At 36.3% G+C, this 22,749-nt stretch overlaps 1 protein-coding gene across 2 annotated transcripts in view; it reads right to left on the reverse strand.

The window, feature by feature from the left end:
* Positions 1–22,749, reverse strand: part of LOC148596792 (uncharacterized) — a 28,338-nt gene that overhangs the window by 1,404 nt on the left and 4,185 nt on the right. Inside the window, exons 2-11 of one of the 2 annotated variants that reach the window (XM_088563091.1) lie at positions 12,106–12,147; positions 10,752–10,831; positions 10,049–10,120; positions 8,569–8,683; positions 6,906–6,991; positions 6,013–6,081; positions 3,851–4,004; positions 2,697–2,867; positions 1,792–1,812; positions 28–93 (exon numbers count right to left, since the gene is read on the reverse strand). In XM_088563091.1, the coding sequence (XP_088419217.1) occupies positions 28–93; positions 1,792–1,812; positions 2,697–2,867; positions 3,851–4,004; positions 6,013–6,081; positions 6,906–6,991; positions 8,569–8,683; positions 10,049–10,120; positions 10,752–10,831; positions 12,106–12,147 (876 nt within the window). The remainder of the gene's footprint in view (positions 1–27; positions 94–1,791; positions 1,813–2,696; positions 2,868–3,850; positions 4,005–6,012; positions 6,082–6,905; positions 6,992–8,568; positions 8,684–10,048; positions 10,121–10,751; positions 10,832–12,105; positions 12,148–22,749) is intronic. The other variant, XM_088563092.1, reaches the window with a different exon arrangement.

A 22,749-nucleotide genomic window follows, 5' to 3' on the forward strand; every position in this document is an offset into this window, starting at 1 on the left:
GGCTTTTCCTAAATTTCGATTACTCACCGGAAGTTGTATTGAAGGGTGCATTAGTAACGAAAGGTGTGGTTATAACGGATGGCACTGGTGGTTCTACAAATAAAACACGTATATATTTTTCTCAAAATATAATACCTTACTGACAGTAATTGCAGGAAGGTAAATATGTTTTTTTTTGTTTTTCATTCTCCCCCCCCCCCGTATGTAACATAAAACAACTATTTAAATTTAAGTTCAAATGTATTTCTATCAATTGTTTGTTCCTGATATTGAGTTCTCTAAGATTGTATAAGTGTAGTCCGATATAAATAAAATTTTGTACTTTGGGTACACTCGACAAGGTTACAAGTATAATTGATTGGTTGATTGCTTTATTTCCTCCATAAGATGAAGATTTTACAAATGAAAAAATCAAGAAAACATGCAGTAGTCTTACTCAAATAAAAAGGAAGAATTGTATGAACTTCAGTGAAATAAGTCTAAACCAATCTGAATAATTCGAATATCGGTTTAAACCAAACACCATGCGGGAGGGGGTGGAGTTGGTATCCCTCCTTTTTATGGGAAAATAATAATTTTCATGTGTAAAATTGACAAAAATGGCAAATAATATTCTAGCATCCCCTTTTTTGAGGAACCCAAGCCGGCATCTAAGTCTGTCTATATCAGTTTAAATCTTATCTGACTCTGCATACGCCGAGCATCTGTCTAAACCGACCCAATTTTAAGGAGGTAGACCTAGGGTAAGGGACACAACTCTTACAAATCTTTGGAACGTTTTTATTCAGCATTTTAGATCAATCTCGTGTAAGCATCAAAAGTAACTTGGATTTCGTTCTGTTTCAAATGAAAGCTCGATAGGCTTTGGTGAAAATGTATATGATACAAACATAGTACTGATTTCAAGAGTTGTGTCCAAAAGTCGTTCGGTTAATACAGATTTCAGTGTACTATGTTTCGAATAGAGAAAAAAAAACTTTTTTTAACGTATTCACCAATGTCTTTATGTGCACACTATCACAGAATAAACATTTTCATATTAAGGAGGTAGACCTAGGGTAAGGGACACAACTGTTACAAATCATTGGAACGTTTGTATTCACCTTTTTACATCAATCTTGTGTAAGCTTCAAGGCAACATAGACTGATTTCATGCTGATTCAAAGGAGAGCTTGAAAGGCATTGAATATGATTCAAACATATCATTGATTTCAATAGTTACGTCCATTACCCTAGGACTACCCCCTTCACACATCGAGAGTATTCAAGGCAATCCAGATTCTAGTGGGAATCAAGAGTGCAATTCAGGCATAAAGACTAGTCAGAGAAAACACACAACAAAGAACACAAAATAAGCAAAAACAGCACGCAAAAAGAAACAAAAGCAAATAAGCAACTAGGACTCCACTAAATTCTGGGAGCATGGACGAGGTGCACCGGTAGGGTAAGCGTCCTCCGTTTTCTGAAACTCCCGCAGAGTTGCTGAAAAAAAAAGCCGAGTCCGGGGTAAACAAAGAAAAAAGGAAGACTATGACCCGGTGAACAAATCGGTTCTCATGGTGCAGATGGGTACACTGTAAGATAAATGTATTTTGAAACAGCTTGTAGTATTTATGTGAATCGAACATGAATTTGAATCCTACATGAAAATCATTTAATTTTTAATGCTAAACTGAAATGGGTTTCACTTGAACGCTCAATTCACGAGGACTTCGTGTGAATATTTTGTTGCTTGATTATGTGCAACTAGATCTGTGAATATACATTTAAGCAAAAAAAATAGTATATTACCTTGTGTTATAATTGGATTGGCTGAAAAGAAAAAAGCATATATACTTTGGCGGATCTAGAGATTTTTAAAAGGGGGTTCCATGCTATTATTTGCTCATTTTTGCTCATTGCATGAAATTAACAGAATCTTTCGTCTAGAAGGGGGTTTCGACCATCCTCCTGCCTTTAGATCCGTTACTGATGTATTTATTATTGTTTTAACAGCTTGTTTACATTGCAGCGGGAGATACAGGGGTTTCAGAGGTACAGAGGTTGAAACCCCACCAATTTTCGAGGATTTTTCAAATTTGTTTCTTGCAAAACTGGACAAAAATGAAGTTGATGGCCTTGAAGCCCCCCTTTTTGTACATTTCTGAGTCGGGAAATCTGTATTCTCCTCCCTTTTAAACAATTTTGGATCCGCCTTCTTTTTTGAAAATCATGCATACATATTTTAAATTGATGAAACATGAAGTTTATTTAATTTTCTTCTCCAGTTGTTTACATCGACTTCCACGGTTTCCCTCACATTATTTTACCGAATGCACTTCAGATTCCATATATTTTCAGACCGATACTTTTTTGTCTGTTTATAACATGTCGTTTGTTCCAAAATCGAAGTCCTTTGACAATAACGAATACAAATACATGTATAATTGTTTGATTGGTAGGATATGATCATTATTTTTTGTTGCTCCCGCAAAAATGCTGTTCTGGATTTTTAACACAATATAACAAAAATTGTTGCACCACCTGGTCAGACAACTACTTCATTCACCGTTTGCGCTAATTGGTAACTTACTATAATATTTCCGTCGACGAGTTGCTGGTTGCCGGTCAGCCCAAATGATTTAAAGGTCACTAGTTACATGTATATAAAAAGTATCGATCGTTTTGATGACGACATCATCCAGCTATATACTTACTACAAATACCACAGCTTTTCCGGCAGAAATAATTCCTGATGTCGAGGTTATCGCATCCATTCTCCCCCTTTTCTCCAGCTAACCTCAGTACAAAAATACAAGCTATTTGATCAATGTCTTCACAATTATCTAGAACAGGAACCTGTGAAAGTTTACATCCGGTAGCATTGACTGAAAACAATATGACAAAATACATTAGAACTTGGGAAAAATTTTGGTAGTTTTCACGTGACTGAAAATCGTAATACTTGTCTATTAAATATGAACAGGCAAATCATAGCCATATGTCCCTGCCGCCGCAAACAAGTTACAGTTTCAGTGGATAAATCCCATTACTCCTGTTTAATTTGTCTACTCAAAATGGTGGCGCAACATAATAAACTTTATATGGTGACTAACCAACCTACAAAATTCAAACAAAATCCGCTTTTCGGTATTAAATTTAAAGGAGTTGCGTCCACAAAGTGTGACGGACGTATGCACACCAGTATTTCTATGTCCCCTTCCGAATAGTGGGACAATTAAAAGTTTTGGTATTTGGTGTATGACTCTCTCAATGGCAATCATATCACATCTCGTATTTTACATTTACACAAAAGTTTTACAATCAAAAGTATGGAAAAAAACTTTTTCCCTTTTCGTTGTTTTGCTATGACAGACAGCCCATGCCATTGTAGAGCTGTACGCGACCGTGTCTGTCATGAGTAAAATAGCCAATCGCAAAACGCAAAGTAATAGTAGTCCAGTAAAGGTATTACGCAGTCTGTTAATCACACGTGGTTAATCGGCACCCAGTAAAACGATATAATATTTTATGTAAATATTTTTTTACTTTTTTTTAAAAATTCCAGTTCTTGGCTGTAAAACGGAAGAAATTCGTTCTTATACTCGTCATTTGTTGAAAATCTAGGATTTCTTCCACTCTTGCGAGAAATTCTTCGTCTTTTCACTCGTTTCACTACGCTCCACTCGTCAAAAGACGGTATTTCTCACACTCGTGGAAGAAATCCCAGATCTTCAATTGAGACATCTATTATTCTTCCGAATACATGTACATGAAACGGTATACATCAATTTGTAATGAACGTCACGGTGAATTTCAGACCTAAGGTCTTTAAGAAAATTCCAACTCTAATATATAAATGCTCTCATACCATTAGTGCAGAGTTCCCGGTTGCAGTTCTCGGTCGTACACCCCATTGCACATGGGGTGCCAAAATAGTCGGTAAATGACTGTCGTTTTCCAACAATGGGCGGAGAGATCGTCGTCGTCGGTGTGGGAAGGGTCGTTGTATTCGATTCGCAGTACTTGTTAGGAAATAAAACAAAAACACTGAAAAAACTTTAAAACTAAGGAGGTAGACCTAGGGTAAGGGGTAAGGAAGTCAGTTATATGTTTGTATCGTTTTCAATTTCACCAAAGCGTATCAAGCGTTCATTTGACACAGAATGATATCAATCCAAGTTACTTTGATGCTTTCATGACATTGATGTAAAATGCTGAATACAAATGTTCCAAAGATTTGTAAGGGTTGTGCCCCTTACCCTAGGTCTACCTCCTTAAATAAAGCATTTATGCAACTATTTCCAATGCATATTTCTCGCTTTAGAAAATGAAAATTTATTCCATTTGTACAGTGTATTATTTTTTTCACAATCATCTATAAACAGAAGGAAAAAAAATTCTAAGGGAATACCGTTATATTTTTATAGGGGAGCAGGGGCGGATCCAGACACTTTGAAAAGGAGGGGTGTCAACCGGTAGTTCCTCTGAAAAAAGGGGGATGCTAAGATATTATTTGGCATATTTTTGCCAGTTTTACACATGAAAATAAAGGGGGTGCCACCACCACTTGTACCCCCTCTGGATCCGCCAGTGGGGAGGCTGGGATGAAATATGAAATGGAAAGACGGTAACGATATTTTCAATAAATAACAAGGCACGACCAATTACTGTCCTAATATACTATTGTTTAAATTCAAAATAAAATTCGGCACCTTATGCCAAAGCAAAAAAAAAAAAAACAACAACAACAACAACAACAACAACAAAAAACAAAAACAAAAACAAAAAACGCAGGACCTACATTTTCTCATAATAAAAAAAGTAAGATAAAAAATGTTCAGCCTATACTCCCTAAAAATTAACCGATCGCTACCTAAGCTAGTTTACCGATTAGGCCAAAAAAATGACTGTTTCGGGTTTCCCGACCGACCCTAATACATTTTTTCTCCAAAATTAACAAAATCGGCAATTTCCGCCAATTTCCAGTACAATACGGATCATTTCCGGTAAAACCGAAAGAATCACAATAGCGTTTGAATAGGAGACTGATTTATATCACGTAAATCCAAGCGTATTAATGATGATGAGCACAACGGAAGCCACGAGTGTCTTGGCACTAAAATATAATAAATGCTGTCACCAAGAAAGCAAATCTCTCGTGTCAGCGCCTCCAAATAGACTGATTGAATAATTAGATTTTTCTTGTGCAGGTTCAATTACAAATTAAACAGATCATATTCAAGGGCCTTTTATCCCCAGTCTTTGTTCTGTGCCAGATCGATAGTTTTAGACTGATAGTTTTTAACAACTAAACATTAAAAGCCTTAAAGAGGTTTGAATTTTGAAGTCCAAAACACAAAACTTGACAAAATAATTAGACATAGAAGACACAGAGAAAAACACTATGAAGAAACACATATTACAATCAGCAACATGAACTTGCATTAGTTCTAGAGTGAACTCAGCGACTCAAGACAGGGTAGCGGTTTCTGCTTGTTGCCACTTATTTTACGGTACCAGACATACATTTGTACATCTATAACATACAGGTCAGACATTCTTCATTCTCAATGTTTAATAAAACAAATGAATGAAACATTTTGATAACACTTTATTCATATAAATATTTTTTCACTTTGTCTTTCAAGAAATACATCAATGAACAGAGAAATTTGTAACTTTTTAAAATATATTTGCAGCTAGGTAACATTTCAAAATACAATGTACAGTGTACTTATATTTTGTTCAGAATTCCTACAAAAAAAATAAGTGTATTGTAATAAAAGACATGATTAATAGGTGTGTATGTTAAAAATTGAACTTTCTACTTAAAACCATACACTTTCATGACTTAAACATGGTGCTATTTTACAAATATAGGCTCAACTTAAGTCGAGAAAAAATAAATGAAAAAAAAAAAAATGAAAATGTCTACCTATCTACCCAATTTTTGGGAGGAATGTAACTCCTAAACAGACATCTTTTTTGCCTTACCGATATGCCTCCACTTACCGATAGATCTCCACTTACCGATTTAGGTACACATCCAAGTCTGTATCTAACGTCGTCATTGAATCTAAAGGCTTGAGTAAAACATTGCTGAAACAGAAAATAAACATGGCCGGCAATCTAATAATTTTCTAATCTAACACTCATTTCATCCTCTCAAGTCAGGGTTTTGAGTCAACCTTTGCTCCCTCATCCTCTCAAGTTAGGGTTTTGAGTCCACCTTCGCTCCGTTTGAGGAAGCGAGTGTGTACTCAAAACCCTGACTTGGGAGGATTCTTTCATATATGAATCAAACTTTTTCTTCTAAATTACCTTTCTTACTTGTATTATTCAGATGTCCCTTTCTTAACAATCATCAATGCCTTTATGTAACGGATTATTGATGGTTGTTTTATTACAATGAAACTTGTCTAAACCGAACCGTGAATTAACATAAAACCTGGATACACCAGACAACCTTTGAAGTCCCATCGTGTCGGTACGAAGTACAGATGTATTTTCAACTTGGATACACCTGTCCTAACGAACCGTTCTACAATTCGAAAGCGGTTCGGTTTAGAGAGGTTTAGATATAAAAGTATTAAAAGTAATAGAATAATTTGTTACATTACAATCGTAGAAGAGGGAGATCAACGTACAATCTTACTGAAAACTCGATTGCTAGGCGAATAATCCCCTTATAATAATGCACAATGGTGCGTATGTTTACAGCGACGCAATTATTATAAGGTTCGTTTGTTTGCTGCCCGGACGTTAAACCCCAACAAACAAACAAACCTTACAATAATCGCGTCGCTGTAAACATACGCACCATTGTGCATATATAGTAAAGTCTTTTTATAAGTCTTTAAATTGAAACAGTTGACATACATATCTCCTGGTCCTTTTGTCTCGGAGTATAATAAAGAACCTACCGAATCCTGGGAGCAAATTTTTACGTGTTTGCAATCTGAAGGATTCAATACATCTTTACAGTCCAAACATCGTGGTCCAAGTTCAACTTCAGAAAAAATATAAAGTATAAGAAATTATTATTCAAAATACTATCAACCTACAATAAGTATTCGATGATGTTTGAACATGTGACATTTTGTTCACATTAAACCTGGGTCCATTCCCAAATTTTTATTAGACGAGAACCAGTAGAATTGAATAATTAGAAGCGAGATTAAACACTTCTATATCACTAACGTTTCAAAAGCGGACGTTATACAGTCTCAAAACAAGACAGTTACACCCATCACAGGACTTCGGTGTTAGAGTTGCGTACCAGGTAAATAGCTAGCTCCACGTAGCGGCAGTCGTTCGTTTCCTCTCTTACTAACCGCTGCAGACAGGCCTTTCGAAGTTTTCTGACATTATACAAGTCAAACATCGTTTGACAATTGGATAACGTCGCGAAAAATCATTCACATTTTCCCGACGTTGCAAGATTCTCGCATTTTTGTATTTTCCAAGAGAGCTACCTGCAGCGCCTAGAGTGAATTTCGAACGTCAGACGCTGTTTCGGAGCTGGGGTAAAAAAGTAAAAAGATCAAGAAAAGTGAGACAAGTACATTCCTCGGTCGAATTTAAAAAAAAATCATACAAATCATACAAACAAATCATTTTCACACTATTAGGAAGGAGTATCCAATTTAAGTCGATCCTTGCATCAATATTACATGAAACTCCGAAGTTTTATTATCCACTCCATTTCATACGGCAGGATTTTGGTAGTAATTCTTTCATGCACATTCTCGTTGTTTTCAATAATTGATACAATTTATAATTTATTCCACAAACTAAACGAACATTTCGCTTATTTCAAGCAAACAGAGAAATAAAGATAATAATATAAGTGATACAATGTCATACAAAATATATCTAAATCTCTTGAATGGGATAGGTGTACTATGTAGGAGGTTTTAAGTAGCTGTCTTTGTAAGAATCATGCAAAATCTGAAAAATGTGATATACCCCAAAAAAGGCTACATATTGTTATTCTTGTATTTAAGTTGTTTTATGGGTCTATATTATGAAATGTGTAATTATTCATTCAAATCTGCCTGCTCTTAGGAGATAATCAACATTGAAAATCCAATAGATTCTATTGTATTTGAGCGTCATTTACAGAGTAAAACCCTTCAGCTGGATAAAGGGAACGACCATTTCGTTTTTATGAGGGGAGAGGCAGAATCAAATTTGATCAACGAGCTTATAATGTTTAAAATGATGTAAAACAATATGTTTAAATTAAATAATTTTAAAAGAATTTTTGTCATGAATTTTCTAAGAGAAGATAATTGGCAGAAAAATGCTCAATAAAAATGTAAAAAGAATTTCAGTTTTTTTACATAACAAGTTAAAAAGTTTGGTGACCCCTAAAACTTGCTTTTTGAAATATGGAAGACTGGAAGTTCAGTGGTCATTATATCAATTTAGAAGAAATTTTATCAATCAGTTTTTTGATAGTTTGCGAAGTAGTGAAATTTCTCGCATAATACATGTACAATTGCCCTTTTTAAGGCTCAATTATCTCGATTATATCAAGTTCAGTGACCTACGTCTTTTTACATTAAAATGAAAATAACTCACCTTTGGGGTCTGTTTCGCAAACGTTCTTGTTGCAATAAGATGTATTGCAACATTTGGAACACAACACCTGCGACGATTGTCTCTTTCCGAATGGTAAAAGTGGAGAAACACATTGCTGTAAAGATAAAGTATGCTGGATACAACGAGGAAAACAAGATATAGATTTAATTAACTTACAGTAAAACCTGGCAAAACGGAACTCCTCTGGGACTTAAGGAGGTACCTATAGAGTAAGGGACATAACTCTTGAAATCAGTGTTATGTTTGTATTATATCCAATTTCACCAAAGGCTATCAAGTTTTCCTTTGAAACGGAAGGTATCAGTCTCGTATTACATAATCCAAAACATGGAGGCTTAACAAACATATTGTGCTTTCTTTTTGCCTTTTCTTTTTTTTTATTTTTCCGCCAAACTGCTATGAGAAAAGAAACTTGTTTTTGAGGAAAAACGGAATTTTCATGAAAAGTAATGCTTCAGCAAATGGGTCTATTTTATGAGCTCAAAATAAAAGTGAAAGTAAAAGTCTATTTTTAGTTCGACCTGCTCTGGTATACCAAATTTCGTGCCGTTTTTTTTTTCTAAAATTGACCTAAAACACAACTCTTGCAAAGCATTGGAACATTTGTAATTTTACATCAATCTCATGTAAGCATTAAGTAACTTGGACTGATTTCATTCTGTTTCAAAATTTGGTGAAATTGAATATGAAACAAATATATCACTGATTTCAAGAGTTATGTCCCTTACCCTAGGTCTACCTCCTTAAACAAGTAATAAAAACTCTAATATTCCTTTTACTAGGATTCAAAATACATAAAAGTTAATATAATGTGACAAGACTTTAAAACAAGTACTACCTTTAAAAAAATATAGCCGACCCAGTAAAATTTTCTTCTTTTTGTTTTTCTTTCACGAAAATAACACATGACACGCATTTACAAATTTTCGATACATTTTTTTCGAACGCCACTAAGTAATCAGTATTTGGCTAATCGGAAAACAGAATAGAGATCGGGTGACTTGCGTTGCCATAGAACGGCGTCCTTTGGGTCAAAGGATAAAAAGCGAAACTATACCGACTGCGTCGGAAAAATGTCTGATTCAGACATGTTTCTGAATTATTCAGAGTTCGGTTTACAAGTTTTACTGTTACAATCGAAACAGCTTTGAATCCTACAAAAAATAAGAGGAATTATAACATTTCCACAAAAGGGGAATTGCGACCCCAGCATCCACTTCTAGAGTGTCGAAAATCTGGCTTACAGGTACCAACCGTATCGAATGCAACTTCAGTATCGAAAATTGGTAAACATTTTCAGAAAAATATCGATCCATAGAAATGGTCACGCCCGGCTTCCCAAGCCACTTTGATTAGATCATATTTTTATTTTAATCTTGCCACGTATTTGAATTTTGGCGTATTCACACTTTCGTAATTTTTGCCCATTTATTCGATAGTTGTTATTAAGTATTCTAACCTGTTGATCAGAACACATACTGTTGTAGCTTAATATTCCCTCTGTTGATACAACACGCTCTGTTTTACACACCTGGAACATATATTAGAAAACATTTGAATACAATCTCCATTTTCAATGATGCTTAATTTTGGTAATCATGTAACAATTGCTGCACTCAGTTGACTTAAATTTGGGGATGTAATATATTAAGTCTTTTCAGACGAGCGCTTTATCGTGATCAGGATGTGAGTTCATCCGTTGGTTCGTCATGCTTCTGCATTATTACCCTTTCATACGCCGTTTGTCGTTTCAAGGAATGGTGTAATCCAAATTTAAAAAGAAACACACAAAAAAAAAAAAAAGAAAAAAACCAAGTCTTTTGTTTTGTTTTTTGTAGGGCGAAAGTTTTTCAATTCTCCTGTGATTCTTTTCACAAAAATCGGAAGTTAGTTACATGTATAACGTCATACTGCAGAAGATAAAAGTATTTTTTTGAGGCGATTATAGTTTTTGTCATGTCCTTTACCTTTGCTTCTGTACCCTTCTTTTTATATCGAAACCTTTTAGAAATTTTGAAAATACTGAAGGGCAGAAAAGGTGGGCCCAGGCTTTCATTTGTTCATGTTTGCCAACATTTTGCACGAAAGTAACACAACTTTCCGACTCCGGAACCCGCCGCATGGATCCGACACTGTAGTTTGTGGTATGATATTATACAAACCTCATGCTCGCCACACTGAACAATGTTACCACAATCTGCTGGGTGAGGCAAATCGTTGCAGGAGTAACACACAACCGCATCTGTATGCATAAAATGGTAATTACTTTTAGATCTGCATATTTAGTACGGTGAAGCCTGAACTCAAACCAACAAAAAAAAACGAAAACCTGACTAAACCAAATATTTTACAAATACAAAAAATACCAGTTTTATGTATGGTAAATTTCGATATGCTGTACACGTGTTTCAAGGGGTAACCTGTCATCAGCAGCATTAAAATCAAATATGTAGGAAGATCATAATTAAAATATTAGTTGTATACTAGAAGTACTCTAAACCAAAACTATCGAAAGAGGAAGCCAAATCCATCACCGAGAGGTTCTATCACATGCAATGCAAGGAATGAAACCTCAGTGTTATACGTATTTTTAAATTTGGAATACTGCAAGATTTCATCAATAGGGTAAATAAAATAAGATATAATTCGCGGTCAGACGAGTCTGACTACTGGGTTGGTGAATACCCTCGAGGACCTCGGGTCTACCAGCAGCGGTATCGACCAGTGGTTCTTAAATACAAAAATACCAGTTTTATATATTGTAAAATTCGATATGCTGTACACGTGTTTCAAGGAGTAACCTCTCATCAGCAGCATTAAAATCAAATATTGCACAAAGTTCATTTACTTTAATTTGAGTGTATTATTATCACCTGATTAACCGAACGAATGGTTCGGCTAGTACAGGTTTACTATCACCTGATTAACCGAACGAATGGTTCGGTTAGGACAGGTTTCACTGTAGTATGACATATAAAACATACTTCTGTCATGGCAGTTGACCTGCATCCGGTATGATAAAGAATAGGATAGAAAATGGAAACGACATTTTATCAGTTTAGATCAGAGGGTAGAAAAAAAATATGTTTATTTGAACGACTATATACACTTTAAAAATTCGTTTGCGTAGTTATAATATTGTTTTTATAAGGAAAAAGTAGTTAGCTTTAAGAGACAAAATTAGTCTGTTGATAGAATAACCTCCATGCAATTGATTCAAATACCTATGGAATAAATTAATGTTTCAATTTTCTTGTCAGTTAAATCGTTCATTAGGTAATTTTATAACAGGTCATTCAATCGAAAGAGAATGTAAATAAAAGCATATGGCAAAATTAGAAATACTTGATTAATATTTCCGTAACATCAGAACATTTATCATCGATATGTGTAGTTGTCAAGCTCCTAGTGGTTTCGGTCAATCAGAACTCCTCAGACTTTCTGCTTACGTGTAGGGGAAATGTCCGAGTAGTTCCGATGTTTTTTTTTAATACGAGATTGATATAATATACACACCTGTGGTAGACAACGAGGATATGGTTAAAAGAATTGTAGCAACTGAAAAATAAATTATCAATTAATCATAATCACTAATATGATGAAGGTGAAACCTCTTAACGCTCCCGGAGAAACATTAATAAAAAACAACTTTGATAATTTTTGTCAAATATGGTCAATATTGTAATATATGTCCTAAAGCATTATACTAATTTTCATGGTCTGATATGTCTATTGGCCAAAATATCCGGCATTCATAAGGAATTATTGATAGTCATGGTCCAAAATGTCTTTTGTCGAATTGACCGGCACTAGTAAACATTATGGTTCTTACAATTTGCGAAATGACTTAAAAGATTTCTTTTATTCAATTTAGTTTCGCTTCATTCTGTTTCGATTTGTATCGTTTAATTATGTTCTTATTACGCCTTGATTGATTTTATCGCATTGTTTTGTTTCAGTTCTTTCTTTTATCGATTTTGTTTTGTTTCGCAATTTTTTAATGACTCGAGGATTATGGGTAATATTGATTACGTAATTTTCGTAAACATCTGGGCCACATACTGCAGACTTTTATGACCAACATTTCTTGGAAAAGCTATGATTCGATTTGTATTTAATTATCGAAACTAGCGAATATTTTCCGAGACTGGTTTGGCTTTCAGGCGCATGTGTAGAAGTATACACATATGAAGCTGCCCTTATGCTGTTTTTCAGATCCTGAAAATGAAGGTACAAATCGGATATTTATGCTTTTTCTTCTGCCATAAGTATACAGAAACAAGCTGATAATACAACCATAAACGCTCCCTTTAGGAACGTATAAAAATCGGAGTTGCATTTGAAATTAAGTAACAACCGTTGGTTAAGATAAATCTTAAGGAAGGCACAATTGAACTGAGGGACGGATCCATGAATTTAGATTAGGGGGCGCACAGCTAAAATTTCACCGAGCGTTGAGTGCGGAATAAATATTTTGACGAGAACGATGTGCTATAGGTTTCTCCTTGACTTCCCAAGTCTTCCACTTAAGCTGCTTCTGTTTAATTAATTTGATGCATGATCAACCAACAAACTGATCGTTGATAATTTGTTTTTTTTGTCTTGACTATCCTTATGGACCTCTCATGACCGCCCCATACGGGGGTTCTGTTAGTAAGTCTGTTAGTTGTTGGTGGTAGCTGAGCAAAACTTCTTCGGGCTACCTGGCCAAAGAACTGTCAGAGTATGACCTACAAGCGGCTGGTCCACTGTGTTGGATTTCTGGCCTTCTCCCGGACCCAACGTGGGTCTGAGAGTGTTTCCTCAATTCGGTCTTCTGTAGTTACAGAAGACCGAATTGCGGAAATGCACTAAAAACGAGGGGGGTTTGCAGGAAATAAAACGGAGCATTGAAAACGATAGATGTCCAACGCAGACAACCGGAATATATATTTTATTTAGATGCCCGTGAAATTGAAAGAAATTCTCATCTTGGAAAATATTCGTGTAGCTAATTTCAGTCTTGTCCTACTTTTAACTTTAAAATCAAAGACTAGATATCTTTCTTAGTGGGAATGTTTTAAGCTTGAGAGCGAGCGCTTCTCAGGCTGCGGAGAGCTCTATGGCAACATGCACGTGCAAGTTAGCGGGGTGCAGAATTTCATCGTCTGGAAGTGACATTTCGCGGAGAGAATGCAATATATAATGTAACAATAAGTCTCCCCAATAATTATTTCAAAAACTGTTTTTGACGTTTAAAAATATAACTTAAATTCCCTACTTGCAGAACTCGGGATGCAGCCATATTTTATCCTGTTTTGCAGTTACCTCCCGTGACAGCAGGTGTAATTTCGAAGTCTCTCTAATCGATGTTCGGATTCGGGTGCAGAAAGAAGAGGTAACTCGAATGAAAATGGAATCCCCAGCAGACAAACACAGCGGTGTTTCTAAAATTTACAGGGTGTTTTATTTTGTTGGTAGGTTACAATATGGATGATTTTTATTTGTATCCCGAGTAAAGAAAATTTATGGCAGGGTCAGTAGAACGAGAAATTACCTTTTGACTTTCGAGATTTCCTAAGGTATCGTCGATATCGGATGGAAAACCTTACGTGTTCCGAATAGACACCTGCTCCAAAGGGAGATAAATGTTGACAAAATGTTGGTCCGCAAGTCGGGAATAGCAAGAGAAGATTGGAAGTTCATACAATGTTACATTACATTTCAATCAATGTCGCCCCTTTCATGTTCGTCCCAAACTCAGTCCCGAAGACAAATGATATGAAAATACCAGAATTTTAGGCAAAAGACTAAATGTATTCACTGTTCGAAACACACATAAAATAATAAATGTTTTCCTTATTTTCAAAATAATTTATTCATTTTGATGGTAATTTAATTTCAAACATATATATGTGTGTAATTTCAATATTATCACTGCTGACTATAAGTACTGCCCATTTATAGTATTACCTACATGTGCATGTAAAACTCGTCAAAATGCTGTGCTTGCTTTTAAATTCAAAACATACTGATATCCATGAAAATCCAATACCTTTGGGAATATCATTCCGGAGACAATATGGTTTCTTTAAGACAAAAAGTTCACAGAGAAAGAAAAAAAAACTAACGTTCGCATTATGATAATCATACCCAAGAAAAGCAGGTTCCACAAATTATTCATCAGAACACAACTTTATTTATTTGATCAGGCTATGCAGTCAATACTATAGATTCAAAACACTAGTAGAACAAGTAAAAATGGCTTTAATCTTACCATAATTCCATTCGGTTCCAACTGTGTACAACATTTCACTTTCATACCAATACCAGTAAATGTTTTAATTTCATATGTAACACGCTTTCTTATTGGATAAAAACAATTGTCCATTATCTCATAAACCAGATTTTGTAATGTGACTGTGGCGTCACCTACCTTTTTTGATAATTTACTCGTTAAATTTTGATAAGATATGACTTACATTTTTCGGTCTTTTTGAAATACATTAAATGTGCACCAAGTGATTGGGGTTATTTCTTCATAGACCGAAAATCTAACTGTCATTCTTTATGTAGACCAAATTTTGTAATTTGACTTCACCGGTGCAGGTCCGGGTGTTAAAAGAATAGGCCTGCAGCAGCGCTAAGCTTGCCGTAAAAGGCGACTAAATAGTGCTCAGAACCCTAGCCGGGGGCTAGGGCGCTCTGCCCACAGAGCAACTGGGATGTGTGCCCCAGGTGGTGGAATGGGGTACCCCTGGCATGTTACATGCTGGAGTTGTCAGGCTATAATACCGAAAAACCTGACCGCAAACCATAGTGGTGCACCGTGTTGGGAAAGATGCCACGTTCCTCGCACGTTAAAGAACCCTACAATGATATTCTCCCGGAGTAGGAACCATAGGGCTCCGCCACAGGAGGCTAAATTGCCCGACCCTGCCCGCTTCTCCCTATTTCCAGTGGCAATCAAACTTTGTCGACCCCATTGTCCTTGTGTCCCATCCTTTTTCATTTCATCATCATTTCATGTTCATCGTCTGAATATAGCTGAAATATTGCTGCTCGGACGTTTAACTCCAACAAACAAACAAACAGTAATTTGACTTGTGACGGTTTGCTCGCTTCTTGTTTTTGTTTTCTTTTTTGGGGTGATGATGGGTGAGGGGGTAGATTAAGAAAAGTTACTTGGAACCAAAAACTTTACGGTATGTCTAACATCATTTTAGACTAGGAAAGAGTTTACTAGTACCCTCAACCACCACACACACACGCCAATGCCCAATCGTCTCAGGCTTCGATATTTTTTAGTGTCACAACGCATCGAAAAAAAACGTGTTTTCAATGCAAATTTCTTGGCAATGTAAATTGTTAACACTGAACTCATTGATTTGAATTCAACATTTTGATTACATGAACGAATGACTTTGAAATTTCAAACAAAAAGAGACAAGAAAAATCGTATTTTTAGCTGTGCAAGATTTCGTCTTCTCACCCATGGGTTAAGACAGAACACAACACGAGCGCTTTCCAGTACAAAATGGCAAAATCGTAAATAAAGAGTTTGTAAACGATCATATAATTCATTCAAATAATAATTTTAACGAAATTAAACAACTGTTGATTTTTTATTTCATGCAGTGACTGTTTTTAATAGACGTATATCGTTACGTATCATTGGCCTGATCAGCGGTTTAAATTCAAAGCAATTAATCGAAAAACAAACTCGAAGTGAGAAAAATCACCTGATCGTTACGTATCATTGGCCTGATAAGCGGTTTAAATTCAAAGCAATTAATCGAAAAACAAACTCGAAAAAGCTTTTTCGTGCAAGATTGGAAAATATCGTTATCTATTTCGGCGGAGCGCCTTCATGATGCTACGGGCGAAGTATAATTCGGCGAATAGAATATGCGAGACTTTCTTCTGAAAAAAAAAACAAATACATTCCTACTTAGTCAATAATTTCCAAATCATTATTAAATAAATACAAAATCGTATCCATCGACGTATTAAAAGACAGTTTAAACAGCACCTCCGCACTTGCGCAATCGTCTACTCCCGTTTCGAAAAATTCCGCCACATCCGTCAGAATAATTTTCAGCCATTTATTATAGTTCTGGTCTTATATTCTGAAAATATAGATTCTACATCTCGGTTGATACGCCATATTCCAAGTGCTACAAATTGTTGCATAGTAGCATTTTTACTATCCTGTAAAAGTGCTCGATATCTGTACATCTATTTCCAAAACTTCCTTCAGTTTTGTTTCCCAGTATCTATCAACTAATGCTTCCAGGTAAATTTTCCAATAGGTGTTTCCAGAAGTTCAAAAGTTTACGGGAGGCTGTATTGCACCAATATGTCTCTAACTGAAATAAACCAACTATGAGATTTACTGTCTTTAATAGAAAGTTGCCTCCAGGCAAGTTGATTTTCAACTGAATTATAATCCCTGCTGATACTTCCATATGTAGTAAGGATTCTCTTATGCAGTTCAGCATTTAATGGTAATTCACAAAGTAGTAGATGTGACGCACAGTCTGCAGAGCGATCTGAGAGATGTTGGATATGCTTAAGTCGTCTCTTATAGTAACTGCCAAGATTATTTAAATCTTTTGTATGAGACGAGTGACATCCAGCCCATAGATTAATCTAGGCACAATGTAGGTCCTTATCATGTTCACGAATACAAAGGGATTGAGTCCATTAATACAATGAAAGCCTGCGCCCATCAATGCATAGACAGCTTTTCTAGCAATACTGATTCTCTCTGTGGAAACACTTGATGTACCATATTTTGATTTTAGAGTCCCTTGTTATTCCAAGATGTGTTACTGTATCTGATTTTTTGGAGTTCACAGTCGTTTAACCTGAATGAATAATTACTGGTATCACTATTGGAAACACATAGCACTGTTTATTTAGTTTCACTGATTGAGTATTGTTCTAGATTTGCACAGTTCCCCTGTATTGATAGCATAGTCTGCAACTCATATGGACAATTTGAGACTAAAGTAATGTCATCCGCCACTGTAGGGGTTCCACAATAGATTGGTCCTAGATTGTAACTACCAATACCACATGATTCCAACAAGTTAAGGAGTGGATTAATGAACAGCTTATATGCAGAAGGGGACCAGACTCCACCTTGTCTCACACCAATATTCTCATGGAATTCCTTCGAGAGACTGTTTTTCCATTTAAATCGAGATCTCAAATTCTTATACCATTCATTTAACATAATCCATTCGTTTCCACCAATTCCGGCGAGGAAAATCTTTCTTAGCATTGATCCATGCCAGACTTTGTCGAAGGCCTTGGCCACATCTAGGAATCCAAAAAAATATGGGAGATCGATTATCTCTTGCCTATGCTCTGAGCTCTGTTACTATTAATGCCGCCCTAGATGGTGATACGCCATTTGTGAAACCACGTTGGAGTTTAGATTGTCCAAAGACAATCTTATCTGTTACTAAATTGAGATGTAGTTTCTCCACCAGTTTACCAGCAATACTAGCTACTGTGATCTTGCGATAACTATTAGGATCATGTAACGGTTTCCCCTTATTCTTGAATACAAGTGTCACAGTTCCAGTTCGAAACTGATCTGGTATCAGCCCTTTGTCAAAGATTAGATTTATTAGTTTTGTTAAGAACGTCAATAATTTTTATCCGCCATACTTAAAATGTTCTGTCATTACTCCTAGACTATCTGGGAACTTGCGATTTTTCATTGAGGAGATTATATCTTGCACCTCAGATTCCAGAAATATTGGTGTGATATCTCTCATTTTTACATATATCTTCCAGTAGTAGACGATCAAGTTCGACTTGGGAGTTGTATGAATCATCTGAGCGATCGAAGCTATTTGGCGTAGCTAGATCCTTGAAATATTCTGCCCATCCCTCACGAATCTCATCATTAGTTGTAAGATTTTGGTCATTCACAGTGAGGTAGGTATTTGCCCTATTTCCATCTTTTCTCTGCTCGCCTATAAATTGTAAAAGATAGTTTGATCTCCTTCAAGAGCTGCCATAATATCTCCATATGTTGATCTCCTTTTACTTACCTCGCGCTGACGTTGTAATTTTCGGAGGCTCTTTTTTGCCTTTTTCATGAGTTTAAAGTGTTCATTATTCCCTACTTGCGGAGCTCGGGATGGAGCCATATTTTATCCTGTTTTTGCAGAGGTACCTTCCGTCAGAGCAGGTATAATTTCGAAGGCTCTCTAATCGATGTTCGGATTCGGGTGCAGAAAAAAGAGGTTACTCGAATGAAAATGGAATCTCCAACAGACAAACACAACGGTTTTTCTAAAATTTACAGGGTGTTCCATCTTGTTGGTAGGTTACATAAGTATGATTTTCATTTGTATCCCGGGTAAAGAAAATTTATGGCAGGGTCAGTAGAACGAGAAATTCCCCTTTGACTTTCGAGATTTTCTAAAGTGTCGTCGATATCGGATGGAAAACCTTACGTGTTCCGAATAGGCATATGCTCCAAAGGGAGAAAAATGTTGACAAAATGTTGGTCCGCAAGTCGGGAATATGGGTCAACTGGTCTACCATTCTCCTTCCATATCAAGAAGTATAACTTACTCTTCTGACATGCCTTATTGATGACAGGTGACCAAGAGCGTTTTGTTTCCGCCGCTTTATGGCTTTTATGTGTGGTTTTGATTTATTTGAAGCTATTGTTAGAATATCACACACCTGTCAGATGAGAGAGTTTACAGACTCTTCAGGATTAAGACTACGTTGTAGGTTTTCAATGGAAGTAGAGACGAGTTCTTGATAAAGTTCAATGTCAACTTTTCCCCAGTTTATTTTAGTTCTCTGTATAATTACTTCATCGTCCGGTTTAAATATTTCCAGGTTCACCCTTAGGTCACCATAAATAGGCTACCTCTCAAGTGTTTTTTAATTACTAATGATTCCAAGTTTACTTTGAATGAAATAGTCAATTTGAGTCTTACTACTGCCATTTGGATGGAAATAGGTAAAGCATTCCTTGAAGCTGGCAGGTTTACATATTTGCTCATCTTGCATAAATTGGATCAGTAGTTTATCCCTTGTTGTGGGACAATCTCTATTCAGAGATGCATTCATATCTCTTATTATTTCACAAGTTGATCTGCATTTATGTATAATTTCTCTTAACACATCAAGCGAGTCTGCATATTCTAGGTCAGCAGACGCCTTACCCCGACATGGCAAATATACTCCAATAAGAATTATTGGTGTAGGTGTTGCATTTATCTTGACAGTTGCTATCCTTGAAGAACCATCCGGTTTTTCCCCTATACTTTTGCTTAAGTTATCTCGGTAACAGATGGCAATCCCACCGATGCCCCGTGGACGTTGGAGTGGTGAGATCGGATCCATTTCATCCACACACCTGACAAGACACCGAAATCCTGGTAAAAAAGACTGTAGCTCAGATTTTTCAAAGTCATATAACCAATGTTCTTGAAGGATTAAAATATCAGTGTCACATTGAAGTTCTAAATATGGTTTACCGGCCCTAAAGCCTTCGATGTTATAGTATAAGATTGAGATGTTATATTCAACGGCATAATTGGATAGGTCGGAAATATGCAATGTTGGTTCAGTAATGGTTGTTGTGGTGGCAGCATTAGCCGGTGAACATACGGTGTCCACGGAGGTTTCATTTAAGGCTGATGACGGGATAAAAAATGCTGTAGGTTTGGTAACAGTGTGATATTAGTATTTCCATATCTAGTGTCTATACACTTGGTCAGATATTTGGATACTATATAGTTCTTATCACTTTCTGTGGGGTTATTACTGTTTTTAGTACCATTAATATCAGAGATATTTTGCTCCTTTCCTCTGTCGATAGAACTTGGTGAAGGTACATTTTTTATTTTTACGTTTCTCTCCATTTGTATATCTGAGTTCCCACGTGAAGTGTGACTCTGTTCAACACCATGATCAGAATTAAGTTCAGTACTGCTCTGTTCATGAGAGTCAGTTTCATTGGTTGTAGTTTCCAAATCCACGTTCTCAGGACTGTTTGTATTGGGTGTTGTGAGAACACGTTCATATTCACAGGTGATCCGTGTACATGAGGTAGAGGTGGTGGAGGTTCAGTAAACATAAACGGCATTGAGGGTTGAGGAGTTTTGGCTGATCGACTACCATTTTGTTGTTTCTTTGGTTTATGATTAGTGGCTCGATGTTTTGTTAGATTTTGGAAGTTTAGTAATTGTTCTAAGGAGTCCATTCTACAGGTATTCCTGATGTTTTCTAGCTCTAGCCATAGAATCCTTTGATCTTGTAATAGGAGATGAACATTAGAAGTGTCAGATCCATATGAAGCATGCTGAGTCTTAGGAGTGTTTGAGTCAGCAGATCTATCACCCTTTTTTTCTAGAATGAGTATCTTACCTTTAAGTATTTTATTTGAATCTTCAAGTTCTTTACACTTATTTTCTAGTTGCGCAACATATGCCTTGGAGGTAGCAAGTTGTTTCTTAGAAAGCTCATTTTGATTCGACAAATTTAGTAGAGTTATGGGCCTTGGTTGAAGTTTACATTCTACAATCGGAACTCCTCAGCCTTTCTAGTTATACAAAAGAAAAACCCCGGAGGCACTAAGCGGAAGAACCTGTCCGTAATTTGACCGATCCTATGCTAAAATTATAGTTCTACTCGTTGATACTTTTACATTACTTTTTTCCTAGCTCCTTGCTTCGCGCCAAAATTTTTAACAGCTATAATGGTTCTTCATTTATAGTAGTATTTAACTAATTTTTGAAGCGCCACCTGGTGGATAAAACTAATTTGAGTCGCGTACATATGACAATAATTCCGGCAATTTTTTCTGAAGAAATTTTCCTTTCTGCATCCGAGGTAACCTTTTAGGGAAGCGGAAATGGCCGAGTAGTTCCGATTGGTTGCCCCGCCATATTTGATTCAGGTCTCACTTACCATTTCTAACCTTTCCATTACTTTACATGTTAAATCAAAATCGCTAATCGTCAAATATTTTATGCCACTAACTTTGGCTTGTTTTCAACATCCGAAATTGCACGAATGCGATATACTCTAAATTACTCTTTCGTAATCATGACGACCCGAATGTTTCTCAACCAAAACAACTGGTTTCCAGGAAGTGCGGGTCATGTTTTCTTAGGTCAAGTTTCAAATCTCTCAAATTTTTAGGGATCTTTGGGTCGTTTATGATGTTGACCAAGGAACCAGATAAGGAAACAGACCAGTTAAACTACTGGCAATGACTATATGCGTCATACATATTGTCAGGGCCCGATGTATATATGGGCCCTGAAAATGTTAATGATATATATATATAGTCAATTGTAACGAGCCCCTGTATCTGAATCAGAGACTGAGTAATATTACTTTAAGTTCCAAGCTAACCGATCATTTCATCTTTAAATGTAATTTCATGTTCTCTTAAGAAACCGCTCAACGGATTTTTTCCAAATTTTGTTGGATTGTTTGTTAACATAGGTGGTTGATCATATTGATCATATTTTGATTTGAAAGTTTGACAGGGGTCATGGGTCATGGGACTTACTTGAATTTGTACATGTGGCGGATCCAGAGTTTTAGGTACAGGGGGCCATGATCACCGGTGAGGATCTCGAAGGGATCCGGATTTGCTAGGGGGGTTTGGGGGCACGCCCAATTTTTCAACTACATGTATGTTTAAAAATTGCAATTTTCTAAGGGTGCCGCCAACCCCCCAACCCCCCTGGATCCGCCACTGCGTACATTGTACATTTTACACTATAGGGACACTTTGTGGACGCAACTCCTCGGAAACCACTTTATGGAGTTTGTTCAAATTTGCAGAATTGTTAATCACCATATGCAGTTGATCAAATTGCGCTACTATTTTTGATTCAACAAATTTGAAAGGAATTATGGGACTTTGGCTTACTTTCAACATCCGAAATGGCACGAATGCGATATGCTCTAAAATCGGGTGACTTTAGCCGGAATCTTGGTTCCCTTGATACGATTACTTTTTCGTAACCGTACGCGTGTTGGCCCGAATTTTCTCAACCAAAACAACTGGTTACCATTAAGTGTACATACTACACTACAGGAACACGCAACTCCTCTGAAAACGCTCAATAGATTTTGTTCAAATTGTGTAGGATTGTTAGTCACCGTATGTAGTTGATCCAT

The sequence above is a fragment of the Perna viridis genome, chromosome 15 (assembly GCF_037379345.1).
Source record: "Perna viridis isolate PV_CMFRI_1.1 ecotype Kerala chromosome 15, ASM3737934v1, whole genome shotgun sequence".
Taxonomy (NCBI): Eukaryota; Metazoa; Mollusca; class Bivalvia; order Mytilida; family Mytilidae; genus Perna; species Perna viridis.